The sequence below is a fragment of the Tetrao urogallus genome, assembly GCF_951394365.1.
Source record: "Tetrao urogallus genome assembly, chromosome: 1".
Lineage (NCBI taxonomy): Eukaryota > Metazoa > Chordata > Aves > Galliformes > Phasianidae > Tetrao > Tetrao urogallus.
In genome coordinates, this window is record NC_136813.1 from 143,426,535 (window position 1) to 143,445,749 (window position 19,215).

General features: G+C 52.3%; 2 protein-coding genes across 2 annotated transcripts; both read right to left on the reverse strand.

The window, feature by feature from the left end:
• Positions 1–2,546: 2,546 nt before the first annotated feature.
• Positions 2,547–7,100, reverse strand: SLC16A8 (solute carrier family 16 member 8; the record flags this gene model as incomplete). The annotated part of the gene is made up of 4 exons (XM_079549597.1): positions 2,547–2,938; positions 4,913–5,776; positions 6,266–6,409; positions 6,872–7,100. 4 exons carry the CDS (start codon positions 7,098–7,100, stop codon positions 2,547–2,549), a joined length of 1,629 nt encoding a protein of 542 aa, XP_079405723.1.
• Positions 7,101–11,245: 4,145 nt separating this feature from the next.
• BAIAP2L2 (BAR/IMD domain containing adaptor protein 2 like 2) lies at positions 11,246–18,816 on the reverse strand (the record flags this gene model as incomplete). Its single annotated transcript, XM_079535892.1, has 14 exons — positions 11,246–11,321; positions 11,488–11,528; positions 13,308–13,476; positions 13,668–13,739; positions 14,377–14,602; positions 15,060–15,192; positions 15,423–15,575; positions 15,788–15,934; positions 16,272–16,388; positions 16,538–16,609; positions 17,300–17,361; positions 17,614–17,700; positions 17,932–18,007; positions 18,778–18,816. 14 exons carry the CDS (start codon positions 18,814–18,816, stop codon positions 11,246–11,248), a joined length of 1,470 nt encoding a protein of 489 aa, XP_079392018.1.
• Positions 18,817–19,215: the final 399 nt, after the last annotated feature.

Below are 19,215 nucleotides of genomic sequence, written 5' to 3' on the forward strand. Positions count from 1 at the left end.
GCCTGAAAGTCAACAGTGTGAAAGTGGAGGGCAACATAGCCCAGCAGCATTTTTTTTTGCAACCTGCTTACAAGCAAACACCTTTAGCCTTCTGGGGAGTGGTACAGAAGAAGTATGGCACCCATTTCTGCCTCAGCAGCATCCCTTAAACTTACTCTGTGTTCATGAGTATGGTCGTCCTTGCTTGAATAAGACCCCAAACACAAGCAAGTGCTGCAGTAAAGAATCTTCTGTGTGGCACAAGCCAGTGTGCGTTGAACAGTGGATGTATTAGGGCCTGAGCCAGAACCAGAGGCTGCAGGAGACTGATTTTGGCATGAAACCATCCCCTGAGGTCTTCTGGCAACTGCCCAGCAGTGGTGGTTGCCATCACAGAGAAAGTGGGCAGGAAGAGGGCTGGCTATCTCACAGCACAGTCTACAGCAAGATCTCATAGCCTAAGGGCTGTTATTTGCCTCTGTGAAAAGATTTAAGAGGAGGAGGCTTGTGAGAAATGTGAAGTGGTGACAGGGAAACAGAGGGGATGTTGTTCTAGGGACCTGCCTGGTGCTGACAAGGGTGGTTGCTTTGAGGCTGTGGATCTTGGACCTCTGGGAAGCTGTGAGCTGCTTCTAGAAGGTGGCATTGATGGGTAAGGAAGACCAGGGTCTGGAGGACAAGTTGCTGGGGAGCAACTTGTTTGCGCAGAGCAGAAACAGTGCTCTTACCTTTTGTGGGAAGAACAAGTTTGCAGAGCAGTGGCTGAATGCCCACAGGGCTCCAATCACTCTTGCTGCTGCTGCGTGTTCTCCCGGGGCTGTGCATGCAGCATTTCTTGTGGTGCTTGGTCTGATTTGTGAGGTTTCTAAGGGGGCTTGGAGAGGAGAAAGGAAAAAAAAAAAAAAAAAAAAAAAAAAAAAAAGCAAAAACACCTGAATACATTGATGTGACTTGCTCACAGTTAGAACTAATGACAGCGCTATTAGCCATGGTAGAACCAAGCACAGACCTACGTGGGTTTGTGTTTTGCCTTCCAATTTCTGTTTTAACTCTTCTTGTTGGTCATGTTCTTAAACTGGCACTCGTCCAGCAACTGTAGTTTACCCATCAATTATGGTTTCTTCATGCTAGATACACCCGAGAAACTTTCCATCGTGTTCCTATGCCCCAGCTAGGTTTAAACAGCTCTGTGAGTTCTGTTGGCTTCACCTGTTACCCATCAATTAACAGTCAGTCCTGTCTGGAATGACCACCTTGCCTGATGGTCTCATGCTCTGCCTTCCTTGCAGACCAGTTCTGCTTAGGTCTTGATCCCTCCTTGCAGTAAGAGGTTCCTCCAGGGCTAACCGGAAGAAAGGGCTTTGGCCAAGGGTGTTTATAAAAGATCCGGTCCCAAAGCAGATTAAGAGCGGTTTAAGCATGCCAGGGAAGGTTGTCCTCCCTGAATGCAGAAATCCACCACTGTGGGCAGGGGGTGGGGAGTCCCGCCTGCCTGGCCACGTGCCCCACCACCCTCATTGGTGGCACCCGAGAGGCCGGAGCTTGTCTTTCTGCCTTACCTTTGATTCTTTTATGTAAGAGGCCTTTCTCTATTAAAAAAGAAAACACACACGCGCGCATCTTGTGCCATTCCTGCTCAGTGGATAAGCGCTTGGGACAGGGATGTTTACCTGCACTGACAACCCCACCCCCAGCTGCCACTGCTATTCCTGGCAGCAAAGCTCCGTGCTGCGGGGCTTGCTTAGTGGCATTAGCCCTTTTGAGGTGTCGCCTTCTCGCGCTTTGGTAGCAGCTTGGAAGAGCCGTTATGTGCCACTGCCCCAGCTTTACTGCCCACTGAAGGTGCTCAAGAGGGAGGTGATCACAGCCAGTGCTACTACTGGTTCAGCAGTGCCCTGAGGAGGTACTGTGGGAGATGCAGCATTTACTCCCGTGCTGGCTGCAGCAGGACGTGACCCAATGATAGCTAAGAGCTACAGCATCTTTTAAACCTATTCCCGGCTTGCCTGGCATGCCTGCTCCCATGACTATTACAAACTCCCTGGTTTGTGTGTCCCAGGGGCAAGGCAAGCCCAGACTAGGTACGGCAGCTGCCCTTGGTCCTTCCAAGAGCTGTGCCATTCAGGACTGTGCTATCCTGCTATTTCAGACCCTGGGAATGGCATAAAGGAAACACTGACACCAGACCAGAGCATACCAGAGATGATAACAAAGAGTCTCTAATTGTGTTCTGTATTGTGACAATGCAGAAAGAAAAGGAGAGTCCTTCGCAGCCTCTTCAAAATATATTTTTCAGGGCTGGTTTGGAGGTAGGGGGAAGAAGATTCTGGTGGTTGGGCTGCACTGAGCCTGCGTTGTACCAGCATGGTGCAGGACACAAGTAGACATATCTCTGCGTAGGTATGTGGACATATGTACATGAGGACCAGCTATTCTTAGTCTTTCACCCTTTTATCTCTTACATTTGCTTTTGTCTTTTTTTTTTCAATCCACATTCCATCTACACTCCCACGCTGAGTTACACACAAACCAGGCCAGTAATTTACATCCCCATTTCTCTTTCCTGGCTAAAAACTGTCCCTCTCCACTGTCTGGTCGGCATTGCAGCCAGCTCGTGCCAACACCTCCCCATCCGCCTCAGGACACCTGCCTCCCTCCCCACTCTGCTCATCCTCCACATGGTTGGCCTCCTCATTGGCTGCCACCATGGCCTTGTCAGTGCCATGGGCTGGCTGGTGATTATCGCTGCTATGCTCCTCGGCTTCCTGCACATCAGACTCGGCTTCTTCAGTGTCACTCCCACCACCTGCCGAAGGGTTTTTCTCTGGGGGAGGTGTCTTCTTCCCTCGGTTCAGGCAGCAGTAGGTGGCCATGGCCAGGAAGAGAGCGGAGAGCACCACCTCTGAGCCCGCCAAGTAGAAGATCACCTCATAGTTCTTGAGAGCGTCAACCAAGCGGCCTGGAGGTTGGAGAAGAAACAAGGAGATTAGCCTCAGTCTAAGCATTCCTGGATGGACAGACCAGCACCGCTGGGCAGCACCTGGGGACCCATTTCTGAAAGGAAGAGCAGGAAGCCTGGATATCTGAAATCATCCTGAGTAAGGAGATGGGCAACCAGGAATCATGCTGTGCCACCAAGGTCACTACTTTAAGAGTGTGGGTTTGGTGCTTTCCCATGCTCTGACAAGGCTAAGCAATGCTGACGCACTGATATCATGGTGTCAGGCTGTGATGGGCCATCTCCTTGCCAAGATGAGATCAGCCTCTGAGGACAAGGCTTCCTTGGAGGGCACACACCTCTGCCAAAGAGATATCTCTTCTTTCACAGAGAAGGTGTTGAGACACTGGCACAGACTGCCAGAGAAGCTGTGGATGGAAGCGGTGGATGTCTTATTCCTGGAGGCATTCAAGGCCAGATTGGATAGGGCCCTGGGCAATCTGATCTAGTGCTTGCTCTAGTCGTTGGCAGCCTATCCATGACAGGGGGGTTGGAACTAGGTGATCTTTGAGGTCCCTTCCAACCCTAGCCTTTCTACAATCCTATGTTCTCCCAAATGTCTCAAGGCTGACAATGGAGAGTTCCACTGTAATGCCACTGTAAGATAGCATTTGCCAAGCTGAGATGGGGCTGTGGTGGCCAAAAGCTTCATCCCAGTCCTGCATTCTCCTGCCAGCAGATGTGACCCCTGGCCCCGGCTGTAATGAAACCAGCCCTGCATTCACAAACAGCTAATTCCTTAGCAGGTGAATGTGCCCCTTTCACCCCAACTGGACAGCAAGTGTGGATTGTATGCAGCTTATCCTACAGCGAGCCCCTCAGCCCCATAGAGGGGGAAACAGCTCAGGAGGATTACACCAAACAAAGACGCTTTGTTCAAGCCCTTTCTTTCAGTCAAGCGGCTGTGCCAAGTCCAAGCTATGGGGTTTGCAAGCACCCTCAAGCTCATATACAAGCAGATCTTGCAGCAAAGTCCCTCCAGGGTGGGGAAATAGGAGCCCCCCAGTCCATGTGACTGTGCTCCATCAGTGACCCTGCTCCATCTCTGTCCCAGTTTGTACTCACACAGTGCCAAAGCACAGGTGAACGGAGGAGGGAGTCCCACCCCCCATGATGGCCCACAGTCGTTTGACCACTGACTGATGTGTGGGGTGGTGGCCTTGAAGATACAGCCTCCACTACCTGCTCTGTGTGTCCTGGCTTTGCTGCCTCAGTGTCTTCAAACTCCCCTCGTCATTCTTGAAGTTTCCTGACCTGGAGAAATTTCATCCACAGTAGTCTCCTACACCCTGTTCTACACAAGAAACCATTTGACCTCAAACTCTGCCAAATAACATGTAAGAGGGCAGGCCAGCATGGAAAACACTGTAACAGTAAATGCTTCATGTGCCTATACAGACCGTTTTGGCAGCCTTGATTGACACCAACATGCTGGTACCTTGGGCTGGGGCTAATACAAGTTGAAATCACCATTCACAGCATCAATCAAAATGCCACAGACATCAAGGAGAACTTGAAATAATCTTGTCCCCCTGAAGACTCTCACGGGATTGCTCGCAAAATGTGCCTGACCCTAACCACAACACGGTTTGATGCAGTGTTCACAGTGAAGACAGAAACATGGATCCCAGCATGAAAGAGGGAGAACTGTCACTGATGAGGACTGAGGGACTCTAGAAGTCGTGCCATTCTGTATGCCTGCCATTGCTGAGATCTCTCAGGAAAGCAGAAGGAAATATCACTTACCATTTTCTTCCCTGGCTCAGCTGCAGTGCATGAAGGGAGACCAGGAGCTCTCACTTCAGAGAGCTTTCAGGGGAACTTTGAAATTGAGAAGTGGGGCCTTTATTCAAAGATTGTGACCACATCCAATACCAACAATACCGTGGGATGGCAGCAAAACTAACCACCTGCATTTTGCAGCACAAGACCTACCTGCAGAGGGTGGACCAATGAGCACAGCAAAAGCCTCGATAAGTAGGACCAGCCCGATGGCACTGGAGAACTTCTGGGAGCCAACGATGGCCATCAGCACCTCGAACTGCAGAGCCCCTACCATGCCGTAAGAAATGCCGAAAAAGACACAGAAGATGACCAGCCCCGTGTAATTGCTAGCCCTGGCACTGCAGATGTCTGTCAAGCCGTTGAAGAGCATAGAGAAGCTGAACAGGTATGCCACGTGAGGGCGGACCCACTTCAAGCCTGCCACCATGCCACACGCTGGCCGGGCAAAGATGTCGATGAAACCGATGATGGAGAGCAAGAATGCGGCCTCTGTGTCTGGTACTCCTGTGTCCTTGGCATAGTTGACCAGCAAGATGGGGGGCACGAAGAGACCCAAGACCAGGATGAACTTTGAGATAGTGTAAATGATGAAGCCTCGGTTAGAAAAGATGCTGAAATCCAACAGCTTCTTTCCTTTCTTGGGCTTCTTTTTGGCTTTCTTGGCTTTCTTGGTTCCATCAGTGGTGCTGATGCCCTCCTCTGACTTGCCTCCCATGGGCAGCATCTCCTTGGCTTCGTATTTGTCCTGAACTTTCTCCATTTTCCTCTTCATGCCTGTATCCAGGGGTCTCATGACTGCCCCACAAGTGCAGCAGTTGAGTAGAAGGCCCCCCATGATGAGGAACCCTCCTCGCCAACCAAACTTCTCCAGCAGCACTTGCCCCAATGGAGAGAGGGAGGAAAGGAAGACAGGGCTCCCAGCAGCAGCCAGTCCATTGGCAAGAGGCCGACGTTTGTCAAAGTAGGTGCCCAGCATGATCAGTGAGGGCTGGAAGTTCAACGCCATACCCAGACCTATGAGAGGGTGAGAGCCGGGAGAGAGGGACGGAGTGCAAGGAGGTGAGACATGTCTTACAACAAGCAAAAACCCACCCTAAACTGCCCTAGTCCTGAAGTCCTTCCCCACAAGCCTCTTCTCCACTGGAAAAGATGGGCTAACAGCCTGTCTATTGGAACTGTATTTGAATCTAATATCTGCGACCACATTTAGACAGGATCTCTGCCTTTAACAGGGTCTTTGTCCCAACACCACTATATATTCTTGCCACTCCGATTGCCGTGATCACTGGGCATTGATTGCCTTTCTTCTGTCCCTCTCTCCTGACTGTTTACATTCAGCAGATAAACCTCCTACAGTGCAACATTCAAGACTAGATGCCTCCTGTGAGCAGGTGTAAATAGTTTGAGAGGTGACCTGATGCCAGATATGGCAATGCTAAAGGGCGATACAGTGCACTCTTGGCTCTTCCATCGGTGTGCCCCCCCTATTCCTGGGGTTCTCACCTGTCAGCACACCAGCTGTCAGATAAAGCTCAATAATGTTGGTGGTAAAAGATGCCAGAATCATCCCAGAGGAAGCTAGCAGCCCTCCAATGAGCATCACAGGCCGGCAGCCAAACTGGTTCACCATGATGCTGCATACTGGTCCTGGGAGGAAGCAGAGAAGATAGAGTAGGATTTCAGAAGGAGAAGATAGACAGAACATGTGGGAAGGGGCAGTGTGCCCAAACAGGGCACTGGGGAAGATGAAACTCTAATGGCAGAGATTACTGCTTGGCTGTTTAGCTACACAGTCCCTGGACCTGGCCAAGGGATGGAAGTCCTGGTGTGGAGATCTTTGCCCTGCCCTGCCTTCAGCTCCCTGTTCTCTGGGAACAATAAAGGACTTGGTGCTTCAGCAAACATCATGGACAGCAGGGTGACCCCAGAGATCTCCTGGGGCAAAGGAGATAGAGACATGAAGTGTACCATGCATCTAGATGAATGCAGCAAGAGAACTGTCTTCAGCACACTGGTTCCCATTGAGTGTGTTCATGGGGACATGGTTTGGAACTCTGTAAGGGCAGAGGAGGCACAGGTTGGGTAGGGAGAGTTATATCCAAGCATCACCTGTTCCATAGAGCATGGCCAGCATGATAGACGAGATCCAGGCCGTGTCACTGTAGCCCACATGGAAATCTTTCATGAGCTCCTTGAAGTAGACACTGACAGCTTTCGGGAAGGCATAGGAGAAGCCAGTGATCACAAAGCAGCCAAAGAGAACGATCCAGCCCCAGCCACCATCTGGGGGCTTCACAGGAGCTGGGAGCTGCCCTTCCTCTGGGTCAGCTCTCCCCATTGTCTAGCCTGGGTGAGGAAAGGCAGGCTGGGAGGAGGTAGGGTGACACAGGGAGACAGCAAGAGATCTGCAGATTCTGCAAGAGAAAAGCATAGCAGGCAAACATTTACTACAAGGTCTCCCTCCGTGTCCTCCGTATACAGCCCTCATGTTCCTTTCCCTGCTACAAGAGACCACACTTGGAAAATGGGTGAAGGTTGAGAGCATGGCAAACCTGTGGCAGTGGTTATTTGCGTGCCAGAGAGATTAGGGCTCCATACCTATCCAGAGGGGCCACAACAAAGTCAAAGGGGGGAGAAGGAGGGAATTAGAGGATATGTCTTGTGAGTTGCTCTCAGGACTCCTAAGCTGCACAAGAATTTTGCTCCAGTTGGCTGCTGTAAGAATGTATTTCTCATTTCTCCCCTAGGTACTGAGTTTCTGCCATACCCCTTCCAACACCAAGCACTACCTCAGTTTCTTCAGCATCAAAGCTTATTTTCACACCTGCATGCACAGTTATCACTGATCTTTGATTTGCTACTCCCCAGTAGTATCAGAAGGTGTCAGCACACAAAATGACACCAAATGGTCTTGGCTGATGGCTTTAATCAGGCATCTGACCAAGGCTAACCTGCAGAAGTTAAGGTGGATTAAGAGTCATCAGCCACCCCAGTGGTCTCCCTCCTTCCTCCTCCTGGGGTTTGTTTATGCCAGCACCCAGTGTCTGCCACAGCCACAGTACACTGCAGCACAGCAGTCCCAACCTTCAGGACCCCATCAGCCACAAAAAAGGGGAGGACTGAGGTAGCTCTTGCGGGTGGCAATACCCTAATAACTCTCAGGGACTGTGTCAATGGGCAGAGGCATGAATTGAGACCAGCCTGCAAAAAAAATAGGAAAGACTCATTGCTAGCATGAAAAGGTTAATTATGCACTCTACAAACACACATACCTTCTCCTCACCCCTTTCTAGTGGTATTCTGATCACTGGAACCAGCACAGTCAGACTTAGCACAGCCCCATAGAATCATCAAATCCTTATGGTTGGAAAAGACCTCCAAGATTATCTAGTCCAACTATCCACCCACCATCAGTATTGCCCACTAAACTCAGCTTCAGCCCTTACCTGTCCTTGCCCCTCTCCCAACCCAACCTGGTTACAGCCAAGCAAAAGTTGACCCATTGCAAAAGTGCACTAATGGCTCATCAGTGCTGTCCTCAACCACCATTACATCCACTGCACCTCAAATAAGAGCGGCTGCCACCAAGCATATCCCAACCCTTTTTGCCTGAGCCCCTCTTGCAGCCTCACTCTTCTTGCTCCTGTCCTCTGCTGCAAATCAAGTCAATCAATTAGACCCTTTGCATTTCATCTTCCCAGCAAGAAAACATTTGTCCATCTGTGGGATCATTTCAGAGATTTCCACAGCATCACCTGTTAGTGATGAATCAACAGCATCTGAGCACATTAGACAAATATCCACGGGTACTGCTTGAGTCTGGGCTGGATGGGTCCCCTTCCATGGCACAACACACCTATACAACAAGGTATGAAAGAGCATTTACCTGGCTGCAGCTCTATGCTGACCGACAAAGATGAGGTGCAGCTGAGCAGCTCACACGTGGAGCTCCCTCCAAGCCAACGTGCTGCAGCACAGCTCTGCTGGAGCTTTATCCCAGCTCTGAGCAGGCGGTTCAGAGCTGCCTCAATCATAACGCCCCGGTGCGCACGCGGGCTCCTCTGCTCACCGCTGCACATGGTGGTCACACCATGTACCCTGTACCTGCCTCTGCATACGCTACAGCTTGCTATTATTTTCTCCACACTTAAGGAGCTTTATTCATGGGTAAAAATACCCTACACTAAAGCTCATCAGCACAGGCAGCAGCACTTGCCCTGGGCATCGCATGCAGGTAGGCCCATAGTGAGCACTACCACGGGTCTAGCTGCAGCTGGAGAGGTCTAGCTCCAGGTCAGGAGACTTGCACCAGCACCAGAAGTTACCAACCCCGACCAGGTGAAGGCCACTGCAGAAAAACCCCATTGTACCAGGAAAGCTGCACCACTACCAGCATCCAGGAGCGTGCACACAAATATGAGGATGTCTCTTGGATAGGCTGGGAAGAGTTTAATAAATGCAAAAGGCCACAGTTTTTGCCAGTAGCCTACAAAAACCACCATGGGAAAGCTTTCACTAAAGAATGAAATGAGTACAGGCCTTCAGAAGCTGTAATGTGTGCTCAGATGCGAGCACCCCTCTGTATCACTGACCTGTGCAATGAAGCGATGAGTGCCAAAGACCCCAGAGACCGAGCAGGTCAGTCCAGCTGGTACTCCCTGGTTCTGGACGAGTGTGCCTGGTCAGATGGCCCCACAGGTTCTTTGTTCCATGGTGGGCACGCCGTCAGCAGGGCACAGGGTGACAGCTGCAGGAGTCTCTTGTGCCCTGCTACTTTCTTCAGGGGCAGCCACGTCCTCACTGCAGAGCTAATCCCCCTTTCAGCCTGCTTTCCTCCAGCTCCAATGCCACCCTCTGCAGAAGGGATGCCCCACGCAAGGGACCCCCTTGCCTCCTCTGGGTGGATGCAGGCAGTGTGGATGTGGGTCAGTGGCTGATTATGGCTTCAGGTTGATGAAGACCAGCAGGTGCTGAGCGTGCAGAACGCACTTCTCCACTTTTAAGAGGCTTTTCCAGCCAATAGGGAGGGGGCTGCCTGTCGCAGCCCGAATCCACAGTAATCCCATAGCCTGCCAAGGGGCTCCTCACTGATCTCCCAGCAGAACTGGGCAGGTTGGGAGGGGACAAAGGAGGAAGCGGAGTGCTGTGATGGGCTGAGCAGGAGATTGGGTGCAGGGGGAGAACATAGCAGAGATCCATGTTTCAGTGAGGAGCAAAACAGGAGATGGGTGCCCCCAGGTGCCCACTACCTCTTCCATGCTCTGGACTGGAACAAAGCCAAGGGGCACATGCCCAGCAGAGAGTGAAGATCAGGTGGAGCAGCTGAGGGATTGCCATCGTCCATGGCTGGAAGAGCTGCTGGGACATCCATCCCACCCTCAGCATCCTCCGCAAAACAAAACCCCTACATGGGTGCCATTCGATGGCCACCATGATTCTCAGCCACACACGGGGAAGCCCATTCCCCTGCAGGCTCGAGGGCAGGGTTTTGGGGCCCACATGTTAATCCTCCCAAGCCTCTTAGTCCCTGTGCCCCATCAGTGGGGAAGGAGGCACATGCGGGGCCCGCAGGTCTTGGCAGCGCTCGCAGCCAGGGTTTAATTTCTATTAATAAGGCTAATCGGCTCAGGCCTGGGCTGCTGCTTGCGCTCCCTTCCTGGGAGGGAGGGCAGCCCAGTTACAGGGCCGGGATGGCGGGGTCTGAGAAGATGGCCGCCAGGCCTTATCCTCCAGCCTGAGGCCTACCAGGCGCTGAGGGGACCTGGAAGCAGGGTTGTGCTGCCCTCCAGTGACAGCAGAGCCAGGGCTGGCTGTTGTGGCCTGGCAGAGGGTCAAGCAGCCCCCATCCCCTGGCTGTTAGGGGAGCCACGTCCTCCTCTCCATGCCCTCTGAGCACAGCAAAGGCCTGGCTGCTGGAACAGCTATGGAAGCAGCATGGTCTGTTTTATTTCAAAATGCTTTCTCCACAGGACAACTGGTGGAAGGGTAGGACAGTGACACTGGGCTCCATCACTTCCTTCCCTGTGCCCAGGAGCTGACTGGTCAGGGAAGGGGTCAGCTAGTGGTGAAGAGGGGCTGAAACCAACATGGCTGACAAAGGGGCCAAGAGCCCTTCAGCTAAGTCACATCACTGGCAGCTTTGTGGCAGCCACCTCCCTCTGGGATTCATTTTTCCAGCAGCAAAATCTGCCAAGTGTCCTTCTCCCAGAATTTCATCAGAATTTCCCCCACCACCACCCCTCAGGCCACCATCACCAGGCTTCTCCCACGCAAGCACAATAACATCACACAGGGATGGAGGGCAATCCAAAGAGGGCCTGCTGTTGGCTACAGCATGCCAGACAGCCATGAGACAGATCCTCATGTCCCAGAGAGAAGGGAGGGATAGAGAGAGGTCGTTCTGTGAGCGGTAGCATGAGGTCACTGCCCAATAGGGGTCGCAGCCCGTCACTCCTATGCCTTCCTCTTCCCTGCATGACCACTTCATCGGATAATGGGTGCAGAGCGATCGTTGGTGATCGTGGGACGTAGCTTGACTGTGGCAAAGGGGTTGGTACCTCTGAAAGGGAAAAGGAGACATATCACATCAAGCAAAATCGTCTGGAAAGACCATGCTGGAGAACTGATGACCAAGCAAGAGCTGTTAAGCCTTCTATAGTAATAGCACTGTAATCATACCATTCTTTCTGGTGGTTCCAGAGTGCAGCCCTATGTCTCACTCTTACCTTGGGAAGAGTTCAGGTGGCTGGTCAAATACTCCTGGTTTCTGCAGTGAAAAGAAAGGCAACTGTGAGTTATCTGGAATGGGGGAGGGAATGGAGAGACAAAAGTGGATCAGGGGACACTGCACACTTGAAAGAAGATTTTGCAAAAAGCTTGAGTGAATTAAGAGCCCAAGCCCTACTAACAGGGCTCTGACTCCTTATTCATTCAAATTTTGCATATTACCTGTGGTGGTTGGCTGTCTCTACACCACAGGTTCCCTGTTCCCCTAGGACACCTCCCTTTGTTTTGAGGAAGAAGGGAGATGCCTCAGATCCACTAAGTGTCATGTCTGAAGAGCACAGCAAACAGGGCCAGTCCGGTCTACATTCCACCCTGCCAGCACAGCCAGAGATGCCCCCTCATGTTGCCCACCCACTCTAGCAAAGAGCTCGTTGTCAGAGTCCTCACACACTCCCTGCACCTGCAGGGGAATGCAAGACTGCTGGTACCCTGCCCTACATATGTATTGTTTAAATGTGAACCAACCTGAAGGAGAAAGACAGAGCCGGGTCCTGTGACCCTTATCCTTGGCCAGTAGAAGATGAAGGATCAGTGACAACTGTGATGGCCTGCTAATGCACACCACTTTCTGTAGCTGGTAGCAGACAAGAAAACTCTGTATTCCAACTGGGAACAGCAACAAGCATTTATTTGCTGCTGGAGGATATCTGGGGCAGAACTTTAGAGCAAGGCTGAGTCTTTCCAAACTTCTAATGAGGTTCAGTTGTTTTGCCACCAAAATTTAAATGCTCCACATACATCATTGTTCAATCTCAGGTCTATCCCTATACTCTAGCCTTGGAGATGGATGGAAATCAGTAACCCAGAGGCCATAGAATTTAGAGCCCATTCCCCTCTGTGCTGTGCAGCCTGAGGCTTCCTGAAACCATGGAACAGGTCATGAAAGGGAAAATGAAAGCCTAATTAAATGTGTTCCAGTCTTTTGAGCCATCCAGTTTCCTACTACTTCACACTGCCTAGAACCAGTGACTAGAAATGAGGTTTCCTAGCCTTGCAGGCAGCACCATTCTTCCCTCTCCAACCAGAGGTCCTCACTTTCAACTGTTCTCCACTTTAACTTTGACTGTTTTCACCAGTCAATTCCTCACAACTGAAAGCAATGTTACATGAAGAGTTTAATTCCCAACTTGCCATCTGTGAGCTATGAGTTGAAAATTCCTTGTTCTAAGACTCTCCAAAATGGCTGTGCTCTCAGCCTTTACCCTCAGTTCTCTGCCTATTCCAGCTGTGATTTTAATCCAAGCCTTGCTCAAATTTGGAAGAGGACCAATGAAACTATTCTCCATTCACTGAAGGGAGAAGAAGGATGGCATCTCTGTCAGCTGGTAAGCCACCCCCAGCCCAGCCTGATCACTCCATGGTCCTACTATTAGCAGAAAGAGGTGCTGCCCCGGAGCCACCAGAAATCAGGCTGGGAAGTCATGGAGAAAAGGACTGAACTGAAGGGGCCCTGGTGAGCAAAAAACAGAGAAAAATGAGAAGGGCAGGAGCACAAAGACAGTCCCTGGAAGAGGAAATCCAGGCACTGAGGATCTGCACAGACAAAATTGACTGTAGGGACACCAGGACATGGTTGCATGAGAGCAGACTGGATGAGAAAGGCCAATGCTAACAAGCCATCTAATCTCGGCAAGGGAAGAGGGCACATGTCAACATCTCATAAGCATTTTTCCTTCTCACTGCAGAAAAGGATGGAAGCCAGTACCTTTGGAAGGATGTACCTCCCTCCACTGATATCAGTCAGCCCTCCTGCACTCACCTTCATACCACCTGATGTCACCGGCCCACTCTGGTGACTGCCAGCACCCACCGGTGCAGGAGGTGGGTTTGGCACAGCAGCTTGGGCAGCAGCAGACCAGCTAGAGGAAGAAACGCTGGGATGGTCCAAGATGTCATCCATACTGTGACTGCTCCGGAGTGGAAAAGACCTGAGCAAGAAGGGAAAACGGTGAGAAGAGAGCCAAAGAGCAAGGAATGGGGAGCAGCACAGGTGCCAGCCACAGAGACATCTTTGGAGAAATTATGCAGCCTGCACCTGAAACAGGCATCCTGCTAGTATGAAAGACTTACAAGGTGGCAGGCACTTTGTTTTCTTGCTGGCCAACTGCCCTCCTCTTACCTGACAGGTGGCTCCTCCATGTCCCTCGCATCCTCCAGAGGCTTGACGTAAGCTTCAGGGAACCAGCCACATCTGAGACACAGAAAGAGAGATGAATGAGTTCCAGGCAAACCAGTTTGTGGGACTGTCTACACCCATCCCACACATCAGCTGAGCCTCCACTGCTGCAGCTATCATGTGTCACAGCGTTCAGCACATCTTTCACCCCTAGGTGGGGCAAGACAGTCCTTGGGAAGCCACGGAACAATGGTATTTTCACCTTTTTGCTCAGGACTCGCTTGTCTCAGAAGCTATGCTCTATTCCCCAGGGCAAAGCAGCTGCACCTCAGAACTCTATCAGAAGAAAGGCACTACTCTTGCTCATCTTGCATCTGAGTGACCCAGAGCATGGGGCGTTGGCTTCACCAACAAGTGTCAGCTGGTAATGCCACAGGGAGTAATTCAGTAAGCGCTGGGTGCAGCAGTTTCCATGCCCTGTCTGTCCTGGAGCTGAGAAATGCCAGGCCTCTCAGGTAACTCCAGCAGTTCACAGCTGGCTCCCATGGCAGGAGCCACTCAGCCATGCGAGTCGGGAGGTATCACCAGGGCCCTGGCTTTGGTCACCCATCCTCACCCTGCCTCACTGCTTCTCCTGCTCAAGCAGGCTGGGGGCATGGCACAGGAGAGACAAAAAGACAAAGCCCATTTACTGCACCGAGGTCTCACGTACACGGATGAGCCCTCCAGCTTGCCGTACAGCCAGCCGTTCTGCGCCTCTGGCATCAGCACTGTGATGATATCCCCAGGATCGAAGCGCAGCAGGGTCCGGTTGGCCCCCGTCGTGTGGGGCGCGATAGCCTGCGCTCTCACTGTGCCGCTCCTCCGTCTGCCTTCACTGCTGCTGCTGGCCTCACCAAAGGAACCAGAGCGGGAGACGCGGCCAGCAGGGACCAAACCTGCAGAGAGGCATTAGAGGGGTCTGGATAGAACTCAGCATCCTCCTGCAAGAACCCATGCTGCCTCAAGAACACCAGCGCTACGTGGTCGTTGGCCAGATATCTAGGCCACAGGCACTGCCTGCTGCAAAAGGCTGCTGACCCTCTTCCTGACCCTGCTGTAGAATATGGGACATTTTTGTTTCTCTCGCTCTTATTTATTTATTATTTGGAAATAAGCTGAAATTTGTGATGAACGAGAGGCAGTTGAGTCCTGGATGGACTCCACTCTGAAGGCTGAGCTCCTCCCCGTTTCATGCATCACTGTCCTCCCCAGCTCCCCATGTACTGGCCTCCCACTATGCCCGGGGATGTGGCTGAGGACCCACTGTTTAATAGACGTGGTCCCTCCCTGAACCCAACCCTGTTCCCAGAGAAGCCCAAGCACCGTCTCCCAGCTCCTGGACATGAGACATACTGGCTGATGGTGTCCTCTGCAGCGGTCGCCTGGGGACCTCTGGTTGAGGAGACAGTCTCATTTCTGGTGGTTCTTGAGAGAAGATGCTGGACCTACTCCCAGCCATAGAAGAAGCAAAGTCTCCAAGGGGTCTCTGCTGGAAGGAAAAGAGTCTGAGTGCACAGCCACTGAGGAAGTGTCAAACAAGAGACATCCCCAAAATCAACATATTCCTCCATCACAACCCATACGTATGCTTTCCTTCATCTTGGCCAGAGGATGGAGAGGCAGGGAGGCTGCCACAGCCTGGCCTTGCCCTGCAAGCTCAGAAGGGCAGAGCAGCCTTGCCACCACCATGGTGAAAGCTGTCCACGTGCTCCTCACCGTCTCCAGGTGGGTAGGCGTGAGCCGGCCCGACGGATAGCCCTGGCCATGGGAGCTGGTGAGCAGGCCCTGCACATGGCTGTTGGTGGGGTTGCGGCTGGCCTCCAGCTGCTCCTTCCACTGTGGTGCCTTAGTCTGGATCATGCCTCGGGCCTGGAAAAAGAGAGGAAATAGGCAGCAATGGACATGGCATTCAGCTCCTCACCAGCCATACTCCTCCAGCTGAGGACAGTCAGTCTGGACCCCAAATCCCCACCTGATCCACGCACAAAACTCTGCTCTGACCCAAGGGGTCACCAAGCCCTGGGTCTCTCCTGCCTGCATGTTCCCCTCCAGCCACCCAGCTCTGCTCCCCAGGGCCGTACCCTGCTGTAGAACTGGAGGAGAGTGTTGTAGAGCATCTGGTGCTTGTCAGCCAGGAAGCGGTAGCGGCGTTTCTCCTCCAGCTCAGCCTCCCGCTGGCTGTTGGAGAGGAACGCCTGCATCTCTGAGCGCAGCCGCATCACGTTCTCCTGGGTCATGGGGGAAAGGAGGAAGAAGTCAGTGGAAATACAGCATTCAGAAGGAGAAACAATGAAATGGGTGGTCATGGCTACCAGCTTCCCAGCAGAGAGGAGCTAGAGCACAGGGACCATGTGCTTGCACACTGAGGCTTGCTAAATGAGGCAAAAGCTTGGCAGGTTCTGCACGATTGAGTACCACAGGTTAGCAGGACCTTGTAGAAGAGGAGTTTCCTCTTTTCCAGATAAGCCTGCCTGCTGGCTTTTGGCTGTCAGGGATAATCTCTTGGTTTCACAGGAAGGGCAGAGCTGCTCTTACCCAGCTCTGCTTCCTGCAACCCCTGCTCACCTTCATCTCTCGGGCATTTTTATCACGGGCCCTCTCCATCCTCCAGAGCTCTGCCGTGCACTTCTCCAGGTTGTTGGCTTTGCGCCGGTACTCCAGCTCGTACTGCTTCTGGCTCTCCTGTCAGGTAGAAAGCAAGTTCAGTGAGGAACATGGGACATCACAGCCCATAAGAGGAGAAAATAAGCCTCTCCCCCACCTCCTGCATGATGTCTTAGGTGGCAGAGAAACAAGCAGGGGCAAGGAGAGGAAGGGAACTCAGCACTCACACTGATGAACTGCACATCCATTTTGGAGTTCTTCTCCATGTGCTGCAGTAGGTCCACATGGAATGTCTGAGCCTAGAAGAGAGAAAGGTTGGATATTGGGAAAATTTTATTCTCTGAAAGAGCTGCAGTGGCACAGGCTGCCCAGGGAGGTGGTGCAGTCACCGTCCCTGGGGGTGTTCCAGAACCGTGTGGATGTGGCACTGAAGACATGGTCAGTGGGCATTCTGGGGATGGCAGTTAGACCAGGTGATCTTAGAGGACTTATCCAATCCTAATGATTCTGCGATTGTATGATTCTATGAAAGAGACATCACCCCCAAACCCATGCTGTGTGAATTATGGGAAGGCTGGCTCGCAGAATTGTGAGAGCCATGGAAAGGTTGGCTCACAGAACTCTCAGAACCAGAGGCCCCCTTGCCAGCTGGCCCCGAAAGAAAAGCCAAAAATGGGCACTCTGGGGTTGCTGTGGAGCAGCCCTGCAGCCTGGGTGTGTGCATTTGGTACCCGCCTCTGGTCTTCAGCACAAGGCTGGAAAGATTGGCAATCCCTGTGGGTGGTGACAGTCCCCAAACAGCACCAAAAATGGAACAGCAGCAGGCTCTGGGCATGGCAGCTCTGCAATACGCCTCTGTCACGTGAAGCAGGGATGGCAGGGAGGCAGCACCTGCCTGCAGAGACCGAGAAGGAAATGCCAGCAAGCTGCAGGATGTGAAGTCCCTATTTGTCCCCACTTGCATACCAGCCCCAAGGAAAACCACTCACCACAACTTCTAAATCAGAGCTCAGGAGCCTCTGTGTGTCAGACATCTGCATCAGGATTTCACCTTCAGAGAAAAGAGAAGGGAGAGGGTGGAAAAACACCATGGCTGTTTCCTGGTGAGACCAGGGAGGTTGAGCAGCAATGTGCCACCGCAGCTGATATGCGGGTGTGAAAGTCCAACAGTGTATGGCTCTCTGCATCTCCAAAGGCTGAGAGCCCTCATTTGGAGAATCTATCTTCCCTCAATAGCTGGAAAGGGACCAACTACCGGGGAAAACTCCTTCCTGGACAGCAGTGGCGTGTGCGAGAGCCTTACCCAGCACATGAGAGGTGGAGCTCTGCAGTGCTCGCTCCCCAATCTTTTCGATTGCCTTAAAGTAGACTTCAGCTGCTTTGGATAATGCTGTGTGGAGAGGAGAGGAGAAGTAAGAATCTGACCTGCCTTCCCACCAGCCCCATTGTGCAGGAGATTCACTCTATTCCTCTTATATAGGTCTCTCCCCGTCTGTACCTGCTAACACCAGTGGGTCACAGAGCAGGAGGAAAGCTCAGGACGTGCCACGAGGTGAGACCAGCAGCGTCCCAGCACTCAAGCAACCCAGCACAGAAGACACTCAGGAGAGAACTCACTCACCATGGAAGGCACGCAAGTAGTTGTTCCCCAGGTACACCAGGTTCTCCAGTGCAGGGTTAAACTGCTCCAGGATGCTCTGTGGACAGGCAGAAGCATGTTAATGCTGGTCTTCTCCATGTACCAGGTCAATGCCAGAGAGCAAGGTGGCTGCTGGAGAACCACACTGTCATCTAAAGATGGCTTTCTCCCTGGGGCCCCATGCTCCTTAGCTGCTGCAGACGTGGGGGGATCTCCCTGAGCCTGCACAGGTGAAGGCCACCATTTATCACTCTGGCACAAACATTATATTTCCTGTCCGGGATCTGATGCACTGTCAACCTCAGCAGCTTGATAAGAGAAGGGATGGACTGCTTCAAATCAACACATCGCTTTTACCTGCTGATAAACCTATCAGAGAGTTTTATTGCTTACAGTATAGCAGCAGAGCAGAGGCTGGAATAAGGAATTTCACTTTTCCCAGCCCTCGCTACTTTGCTGCAGCACCAACATGCACAGGGAAGCGTTACTGAGATCAGACTGCTCTTTCCAGCAAGACAGAAACAGCCAACTGAACTGATTACTACCAGCAGCCGAGGAGCGTGACCGTTCCATGAAGGATCTCCAGATCCAACTGACTGCCCAATTTCTTCCAAGGTCTGCCATAAGACCCATGCCACTCTCCCCTCCTGGCAGTCACCACTTCTAAACCCAGCCCAGAGCCCATAGGAGCTGCTGCAGCTCAGCCTGAGGACAGATCCAGCCCTCAGCTGTCCCCCCAGAAGAGTTTCCAGCAGGAATCAGCTCCTCTCCTCCCAGGTGCACATCTCCCCCAGGCAGACAGGAGCAGCATTCAGTGCCAGTACTCACCTTATAGATGGAGATGGTGGATCTGTAGGACAGGTCCATCTCCCCAGGCTTTTCTCTCTCCTGCTGATGAGCAAGGGGCGAAGGAGAGCGTGAGATGCTGCTGGTCCAGAGGAGCCCTTCCACAGAGCTAGCTGGGTGGAGAGCCTGTCACTGGCAAGAAATGATAGCAGGAAAACACAGCCGTGGTACAAAGGGAACAGAGCACTGCTGGAGTTTAATAATTCACCAGCCAAGAGGTTGGAACTTGATCCCTGGATGTAACCAGACTCTGGTGAGAGAGGAATCCTGCAACAGCCAGCAAGGGCACGTGACTGCCTCCTTGAATTATTGATTGCCAGCTCGGTGCCCAGCTCCCCCTGCCCTGGCACCTGCAGAGCCAGCCACCTGCCACAGTCACACCTCGCTTGCTGCCTCTGTCCCTCTCACCGCCCGCAGGTG